Source organism: Phytophthora infestans, genomic scaffold, assembly GCF_000142945.1.
Source record: "Phytophthora infestans T30-4 supercont1.57 genomic scaffold, whole genome shotgun sequence".
NCBI lineage: Eukaryota > Oomycota > Peronosporomycetes > Peronosporales > Peronosporaceae > Phytophthora > Phytophthora infestans.
This window is the reverse complement of record NW_003303702.1, coordinates 696,990-706,870: the sequence shown is the minus strand read 5'-3', so window position 1 is coordinate 706,870 and position 9,881 is coordinate 696,990. Positions and strand designations below refer to the sequence as shown.

The window sequence follows — 9,881 nt, the reverse complement described above, 5'->3', positions numbered from 1 at the left end:
GGAGCGAACGTTAGTGTGATCACTGACGCCTTTGCCAAGAAGTTGCGACTCCGAGATGTACCTGATCACGGACGCCGCATTGACATTCAAGGAATCAACGAAGGCAAGGTGTCTACGACGCGACGAGCGTGCGTCAAGATTACGCTCGGATGGGAGATGGTGTACGAGTTTGAGATGTGGGTAATGGCGCATAGTGCAGGCGTCGACGTGGTACTTGGGACCGACTTTATGATCCCAGCTGGGATCCGGTTGGACCTGTTCCACGGCGCGGCGCAATTACCGCACGAAGTCCAAATCCCGCTGATTAAGACCAAGAACATGATCGACAGCGAAGAATACGGCTCCCATGTTAACGCCGGGCCACCCGAGCGGTTGGACATTCAAGCGCACGAGTGGCGAGAATATCGACTAGCGAAGCGTCAAGTCGGGCTGGAAGAACACGTACTGTGGGTTCGTCGAACGAACAAGCTAATCCCGTCAGTGACGAGGTTTCGACGTGGACGGCCTCAGAGCATTCGATTGACCAACGTGTCTGATCGAATTGTGTACCTACCAGCACACGACTCGATCGCGATGTGGATTCCAGATGGGGATTTGCCACGAGGTGACGGCTATGTGCGTCTGGAGTCCAAGAAGTACCAAGACTGGCAAGTGTTAGCCTACGAAGGTTGTAGAGACCGCGAGCTCTTTCAGCGTGAATGCGAAATCTACGAACAATGGCTTGCAACTCAGCCTTCAGCAGTTGATCGACCATACTACCCAGAACCCGGTGGGGTGCTAGCACGACCTCTAGAAGACTCGCTAGTGGATTCTAGTGATCGTCTGACATGTGCAGAGCGCTGGGCACTGATCCTGGAAGAACGTGAACGAGTGGAAGCCTGTCTGGCGTCTGGGGTGACAGCCGGGGATTCGGCCGACGGTCAGCCTTCCGCAGAACCTTTGGACACGTACACGACAACCCATGGCGGAGGCAATAACGCGAACGAAGCCTCGGTAGTGCGTACACACGAGCTACTGAGGCCGTTAAACGTGGTACATACGCCAACGAGTGTTAGTGTCCAGTTAGGGGTGACCACGGAAGCGAGAAGCAACGGCACTGGATTGAATGGAGTCACCCGTTTTGACGAAGCTGTCCCGGCCTTGTGTGTCACCAAATCTGCGAACGAGCCATCGGTGGTTGATCCAGAGGATACAGGCATCGCGCAAAAGGTGTTGAGTACGGCACCGAGTATTCATTGCAAGATTGGTGCGAATTCCGAAATGTCAAGACAGCGGCAGAACGAGGAGCGGAACAAAAGTCAACAACCCAATATGTCGGCGGCCCACGCATTCAATATTGCGAACGACGACTCGGCAGATGGCCCAGAAATGGGAAACCAGGATGGGAAGGAGATGGACCAAGTACCGACTGTTGAAATCAAAGCGGATGCCAATGTTGAGTCAAGGGAAGAATCCGTAGCGGCGTTGGACGGAACATTCATCTCGGTTGCTCGAGTGTTAGCAACCGAGGGAAATGAAGCAACGGAGGATACGAGAAATGATTTCTACGAACACCCAGCTAACAACATTGGCTTGGACGACTACGCGAAGGAGCTGGCATTCCTGCCGGACCTGACCGAAGAGATCAACACGACAATTGACTACACTGCGCCTAATGTTGCTGATCCTGAGATGTCGACTGAACGCCGAGAACGTCTAGTCGCGACGCTAAAGAACCACGAGCACATCCTGATTGCTAGTGGTAACGCACTGCCGCCGCCAGCCTACGGAGCGGTATGCGATATCGACACACAGGGGCACGCCCCAATTAAACAGCGTGCCCGGCGCGTGCCGCTGCGATTTCTCGGCAAGCTGTACGAGCTGCTGCGCGCTTTATTGCGTGCAGGACTGATCGTCTTTTCAGACAGTCCATGGGCATCACCGATCGTGATTGTGGTGAAAAAGAACGGGCTGGACATCCGGCTCTGCATTGATTACAAGATGGTGAATGCTATCACTGCGATCATGGAGTATGCAATGCCGCTAGTCGACGACCTGTTAACAGATCTCGAGCGCTACCTATGGTTCTGCTCGCTGGATGCAGCAAGCGGCTTCTGGGCGGTCACGATGACCTTGCGAGCGCGTAAAGTGTCAGTGTTCGTCTGCGCACTAGGACATTTTGAGTGGTTACGCATGCCCTTTGGGTTAAAGAACGCGCCGATGATCTACCAGCGTATGATTGACAACGCACTCTGGGGGTTCGTTCAACCTAAAGGAGGTTGGTTTGAATACTCGGAGAGGATGCGTTTAGCGGAAGAACAGGCCAAGAAACGTCGTGGACCAAGCGCCGAGGGTTCGTTTCAAACGAAGCTCGCGGCAGACCGCGAAGCACCGGTAGAGACCGACCCTGTACTACAACTTGTCAACAGCCCCGTCGCTGACATGTTTACGAACGGGGAATCAGACGAATCATCGCTGGTACCTGTATTTGGTCGACGGTCGTTTGTGGATGACATTTGCTTCGGTGGCGAGGATTTCGACAGCTGCCTGGCGACGCTGGACCGATTGCTGGCAAGATTTGCACAGTGTCGGATCAGCATTAGCTTCACCAAGAGCATCTTCTGCCAACCCAAGGTGGACTTTCTGGCGCATAAAATTTCGCCAGAAGGTATCAGAGCTGACCCCAAGAAGCTTGCGGCTATCACCGAGCTTTCGTTTCCAACGAGTAAGAAGGGCATGCAGTCGTTTCTTGTCTTGGATTGAATCGTCGGTACGACCACGGTTGGCAAGAGGAGACCAAGCTGCGGCTTGTGGTACCGACAACGATGATTCAAGAGGTCTTGCAGAACTGTCACGACTCGCTGGAAGGAGGACATCAAGGTGTGGTGAGAACGTTCCATCGCGTTAAGTCCGATTATTATTGGATCGGCTTGTACGCTGACGTGGAGAAGCATGTGAAGTCATGTCCAGATTGCAGCTCGAGTAAAAGCCGTCCGCAGCTTCGTGGATACTCACCTGGCAACGTACTAGCCGAACGACCTTTCCAGATCGTCTCGATGGATTTTGTGATCCCACTACCGAAATCTCGCAGGGGCAACACGGCGTTGCTCCTATTTCAGTGCTTGTTTACGGGAGTCGTTATTGCCAAGGCTATGTCAGATACGACTGCACTGAGTGTTGCCCAAGTGTTCGAAGAATGTGGTTCGGAGCCCCATCATTAATAAGGCATGACCGCGACCCACGCTTCATGAGCGAGGTGTTCCAAGCGTTCGCAGAGATGATGCAGTCAAGATCACGAGCGACTTTGAGCTATAGGCCACAGGCTAATGGACAGCAGGAACGCTCGGTGAAGTCGGTGATGGGATCCGTACGGGTGTACGCGGAAGACCCTCTACAGCAAGATTGGGACGAAATCGCGGAGAAGCTGGTATTTGCTATTAATACTTCTCAAGACACTATGAGGAAGGAGACGCCGTTCTACCTCGTTCACGGTTGGGATGCTCAGTCGACGCTGCGGGCAATGTCGTCATCACTCAAACAAGGGCTCGGCAAGCAGTCTGACGCACTAGCGTGGCGGCGTGAGATCAATCGACAACATGAGGTCGCCCTCACTATGGCCAAAGATTATCAGGCTGTAGAAAAGGAGCGACGAGCAAAAAAGCATAATGATGCTCTGAGTCGACTGGAAAAAGCCGCTGTACCTCAACCAAGTGGAAACGAACACTCGGCAGACCCTCTAGAAGTTTCAGAAGAGATGGAAGATCCTGCAAGAGCCCCACCGAGATCTCTTTTTGAGATTGGGAGCCGGGCGTGGTTGTACATGGAACGCGTCAAACCGAGCTTGACGAAGAAATTAGCTCACCGATGGCATGGACCTTTTCGGATCAAGCGCAAGGTGGAAGAGTTTGCGTACGAGCTGGAACTGCCTGACCGAAGTGGGTATCGCTTCTACCCAGTAGTGCATGTGTCGAGACTCAAGGCTGTCAACGAGTTCAACAGTCGACCGAGCACTCGGTTGGTACTAGACGCGACTAATGAAGCAAGACTCGACTTCGATGAGGAACTGTTGCCTGAGGACAGCTGGGAACCAGATCAAGTTGCCGGTGAATATGAAGTCGAGGCCATCCTCGACGACAGAACACCACTGACGACGAGCACGGAGCGTGCTGTACGCGAGTTCAAAGTCAAGTGGGTGGGCTATGAAGATTCAACTTGGGAACCATCATCCAACTTGTCATGTGGAGGTCTGCTGTACGACTATTTGCGAGCCAAGAAGAGCGAGAATCGGCTGCAGATGGCGCAAGTGGCGGACGAAGACTAGCGTGACTGGATCACGTGTGAACTGTCCACAGGGCGATGCAGCCTGTGGTAACAGACGAAAAACGTTACTGCAACAACAAATTGTATATGCATTTGAAGAACAACATGAACATGATTACGCTGTGGAAGTGGATTAGGAATAAGAAAACATGAATGCCGACCGGGGAGCGACCACTGAAAACGAAGTCACGCGGGATACCTCAACAGTTAGCGGAGATGCTGGAGAACGTCGTGGAACGTGCGGCGAGGACATCATCGAAACCAACAGCAGTCTCGAGGCGACGTTGAGTGTGTACATCGCCGTGGAGAGGAGGCGCAACGCTGAGCTGCACTTGATGACGAGCCATTGCAGTCAAGTACGGAATTATCGAGGTCATCATGTGATCGACCGATGCCTCCGTACTTTCAGCCAGCATGGCGCGCAGCGAATCTTCGGTGAGTGGTGGTGTACCACCAGCAGGCGCAGGAGGAGCAGCAGGAGCCATCTCCGCGGATTCAGCGACGACGGGGAGTGCTGCAGGAGCTACCGCAGGGAGTGGAGAGTCTGGGGCAGGAAGCGCCGAAGGATTAGTTGATGACGCCGCTGTCGGAGGAAGTGAAGCAGACTGAGGGACGTTCGAACCCTCGGCCTTGCCCTCCTGAGAAACAAGTCGAGTAATGCGAGATGATGAGCAAGGTGCCGATGATTCAAGAGAAGGATGAGCTGACGTACCTCCAGCTGTTCACGTTCGCGACGTCTACGAGGATTGAGACGCTGAAAAGCGTCGGACACGGCTCGATTCAGACGCTTGGACATACGGTGGCGAGATGGTGAATTGAAGAATGAAGAAATGTCACAACGGGCACCAGTACCGTGGCTTCCATTGCGACAGGGGCAGTTGTGGTGTAGTGATTTCTCCGTGGTTGCGGATTATCACCCGTCGACAAAGACGTGACACCGCCCAAGTTGTTCAAGCGACGAACCCTCGGTCGGGTGATGTACGGAGACGCCAAGGTGCAAGGGACTCGACGGCGTCACCTCCGAGTTTTCAACAAGTATCGGATACGGCCCTATGTCACTGAATCCAGGCTGTCCTTATTATTAATAATGGACTGGCCGGATTCGCATTCAGCGGACCATCTACGGTACGAATCCTCAGTGGCGGTTGGGATGAGTTCGCAGAAGACTCAGCGACCCTTGGAAGGCACTTTCACCGTCTGGGACAGGGCGCGGACCGTTAAAGATGCTCATGCGACGGTGCAGACGACGCTTGGCATGCAAGAAGATCCATAACGGATCATTGTTCACTTGATATTTGTATACTTGATTAGGACTTCTTATTAGGAATAGACCCGAAAGGGTAAGCTTAAATACAGAACAGAATTTCCACTCAAGCACACAGAGCGACGTCCGGCTTCAAGGTAAGCGTCAGGTCAAGCTTGTTTGAGTGTGTTATGCCTGTCGGTGAACTCGAAGCTCTGTAGCGAGGGTTCATCCGGCAAGGCCAAGAGACTTTGTGTATTGGCCGATTATTATCGGGAGGTTTTACGTGACGGCTTATTGTTGCCTATTTGCACGACTGGGAGTGCTTGAATTGCCTCCCTTTTATTTCTTCCAGCCGAGTGTTGAACACTCGGTGATCTCGTAAAAGGCTTACCCGTGCCTGGTACCCTTCCGCTGTTGGGACCACGAGGATTCAAAACACCTGCTAGCTTTGCTCGTGCTAGTAGCGTGTTCTTATTTTACTGGTTGGCCTATATAAGTAGTTTACAAGGTCCAGTTTGTCCCGGTGCAAGGACAGAACTGGGGTCTTCAGGTCCGCCCGAACGATCGTTTACTATCCTAGTAGACGTATTGTTGTGGGAATATCCTAACTACATCTGTAGCTAGAGTTCACGTGGGATTTCCAACACCACATGTTCTTTCTGAACAAGGGCTCGTTCATAGATGCCCCTAGAAGTGTGGCCGCCCACAAGGCCACGAGGAGCGACGAGGACCTCTAAGAAGAGGTCAGCCCCAGAGATCTCCTCGGGAGGCCAATACCCTCTTGAGTTGATGGCAGCTCCCTGGCTGACGGGTGCCGCCACCGAACCCCCACGCACACGCTGGGCAGCTTGGAATTCCTCCTGCTGCTGGTCGAGGTCATTCGAGACCTCCCGGGGATCAACGATAGCACCCTCCTCTTCCTCTTCTTCCTCCTTCTCCTCCTCTTCATCCGAGGAATCGAAGATACTCCGATAGGAGCGATGAGTCTCCTTCTCCTTGCGGAGTGGAGACTTAGAGGCGGTACGCTTCTTTGAGAGCTTGGCGCCTTCGGCTTTAGAGGCCTTAGCGCGCGCAAGACCCTCGGCAAGCGAGAGACGTTTGCGAGGATTCTCTTCCTCATCGCCACCGGCTTTGGGAGCGCCCTTAGCCTTGACGGCCGGACTCTCAGAGCGCACAGAGGTCCTGGGACTGTGATCACCGTGATCACTAGCGGGCGACTGCACGCTGCCATCTTTGTGCTCACTGGGCACTGGGCTGTGTCCTCCCACAGAGCCCGCAGGAGCATCGTGAGTGCTCTCGGACTCGACATCGTCCTCACTGCCCGAGTTGAACTCCCGTTCCATGAACCGAGGGTTCGGACGATTGTCTGAAGATGAGGGCGACGGGCTGCGGCGCTTGCTTGCGCGCTTGTCCACAGCCGCGTCACCCGAGGAACCGATCGCCTCGGAGGCCACCTGAGTAGCCTCCTTGAGTGCAGAGCCTTTGCCGTGAGGCTTAGTGCTCTTGGGTTGCGCCTTACCGGCAGCAGCCTTGGAGCGTGTCTTAGCACCGCTCTTTGCAGTGCCACGAGGCATGATAACGGTCGAAGTGGGGACCTAGACGAAGAGCGCACAGGTTGCTGCTCGAGGCTCTAACTGTGAAGTGAGCCTCCGTCGCGCTCGCACGGCCAAGTCGATGGTTTTCGACTTTGAGAATGAGAGTTTGTGACGAACACCTCTTCATTCTGATTGGTCGGTAAACCGAACCTAAGTGGGGGAGGATGTAACGGGGTACGTAGCCCTAAGTGTACCCTGGTTACATGAAGTGCGACACTTCACACTTCAGGAGTATGACACGTCATACTCCGGGATATTTGGTACAAGGTACCAAGGTCGTTCAAAGCCAACCATTGGTTAAATGACTATAGGTAACTAATAGTTTGTATTAAACCCAAACTTAACCTACCTATAAATATACTCAATTTACATCTACCTTATTTAGGTTCTTTAAATAAAGAGGGGACCTGTGAGCTGCCGTTCACTGAGAGTTTGTATACTCTCGGAAGATAACTTCCTCAGCGCAAGGTGCTGTGTGACCCCGTCACAGTATGATACCATGGAAGAACACGAAAACTAATAATGACACTTAGGGTTAGGCTTTCGAAAACGGCGTTTGAGTCAAAATAAACTAATTTAATTCAGTGAGAAGATCTGACTAGCGTGAACGCAAGCAATTGGTTAAAAACTGAATCTAGACCGTTCTTTTAAAATATTAAAAAAAAATATGTTTATCCATCCTCACATAAATTAATCCCACTCACTAACCGGTGATGCCACTATACTATAGTGACTATATTATGTCATCGAGCGAAACCCCGGAGCGGTTCAATCGGAAATTTAGACTACATGTAGAACTCTCGATGTTCCATTTCAAAGGTACACCTGGCTGAGCCACCCCACCACAAGAACACCCTTACCTAGTAATAAAATGTTGGCTCCCCACGCTATGACTACCAAAGGGTTCATCTGTAGTACATGAACGACAAATGGTGATTAAAAAGGCCGCTGTACATGCTGTTACATGATAGTACCACTGCACTCATAAAACATCCATGAGCGTGGAAATCTCCACGACGGTTTGTCACGTTAAAGTATCAGGTTCGGACACAACGACAAGACGGGATCTACATGTACATGTACACTGTACAGCAGACAAGTTGAGCAAAAGCTCTAGCTTACCAATTCCTAATTTGTATCCGTTCCAGATAAATCTACCGAACTACCGTTTACTGGAGCACAGCAATTTTGGCATCCGGAGTGAACTCCTGACCTTCTGATTCATCGTAGTCGTTGGTGATAAAGGAAGTCGAATAGCCTACCAGCGTCAGGATGCAGGCAAGCTGGGCAGCAGCGCGCATTTGGCTCGTGCCGTACGTTTTTTCTGTTATTCAGCCAGATGTACAAGGATGTCGTTAGCGTAGCTACTCGTAAAATAACAGTAGGAGTTGCAACTTGCAAGTGGCGCGTACCATCGTCATAGAGCGTAGTAGAAGTCGAATTGAGGCGCATCGTCTCCTCACAGTAAATCTCGCCGAGCCCCTTATCGATGCAGTCGTCAATAGAGAGACGCTGCGACTGGGATGCCACGGAAGTTCCGATGGGCATGTAAATGAGAAACGCTACGAAGAACAACGAGAAGAAAATGACCTGGATCTTCAATGTCTTTCTCCTCCTCTGCATCTTGGCTCCCATGGTCGAGCATGCGTTTTCTAGGTCCATCTGTAATCCCGTCAGCATTTTGTATAGCTTGTAGCTCACGATGGTCTGTCAAGTTGCAATAGCCCAGGGAGTTACAACGACGCTGTCATAATGCAGCACTAGTTTCAGCGATACACGTACGTTCAGGAGAATAGCGATGGTCTCAATGTAAAAGAACCACTCGGCGCCGGCAGCGTGGAGCTTGGAGTGCTTCGATGTGTCGAAAAAGGCCTATCATGGGGATTGTTGTGGTCAGAGTCTGAGCTTTTTAGTTGGGCGGTACGATAAGGTCGCCGCCTCTTACCAGAACGGGTAGACCCGGGTTGGCCAGGACTCCGGCAACCCAGCTAATGGTTGAAAGCACGCGGTACACGTGGGAATCCTCCGGCAATGCCGCCATGTGATAACGCCAGTTGAACGTCCACGTGAATACGAGCAGGATGGCGGCGAGCGTGAGTCCCGTACCAAATACGTAGTAGGCCGGGTAGTCTATGCGTTTGATGAAAACAACCGTTGTTAATGCTGTCATGTCGTGTACACATTCCACAAAACACTGAAGGCAGAGAGCACCTCACCTCGCCCCATGTCCGACAAGAACGGCCATGTGAGTCCGCTGACCCAAATATCGTTCGCCTTGACGATAATGACGCAGCTCACCATCGTTATTAGGACGCTAAGAGAGGCGCCGAGCGGACATGCAGTGCGAAGAAAGCGGATCAGCTGAGCGGAGTCCATGGTGCTGCAAACCAGGTAAACGGGCAAATGGTCCACTGATCCATCGGACAGAATCAAAGCGGAGCCCATGGTTGTGCTGAACTGGACTCGAACCGAATACCTCCTTGATATTACCCGGTTATGCACTCATATTTTGACAAAACCGGACAATTATGAGCACAAGTGAGATTTGCTTCGGAAAGTGCCCAAACATGTGTGCTCCGTAGCCAACTTTCGTCTTCACCGGTCTAAAGATGCTGCTATTAAAAGCAATGGCTTCATGGATCGTATTGTCAGTTCCGTCTAAATTTGCCGGTTGGAGCTTACAAAGTCCAAGTAATTTGAGGGCCGCTCCAGCGATTTTTAAAATACAATGTGCTCTTCAA

General features: G+C 52.0%; 1 protein-coding gene across 1 annotated transcript; it reads right to left on the bottom strand.

Moving 5' to 3' along the window:
- Positions 1–8,638: 8,638 nt before the first annotated feature.
- On the bottom strand, positions 8,639–9,516 carry PITG_17759 (uncharacterized protein; the record flags this gene model as incomplete). Its single annotated transcript, XM_002896565.1, has 4 exons — positions 8,639–8,847; positions 8,919–9,012; positions 9,086–9,270; positions 9,357–9,516. The coding sequence occupies 4 exons, from the start codon at positions 9,514–9,516 to the stop codon at positions 8,639–8,641; spliced, it is 648 nt and encodes a 215-aa protein (XP_002896611.1).
- Positions 9,517–9,881: the final 365 nt, after the last annotated feature.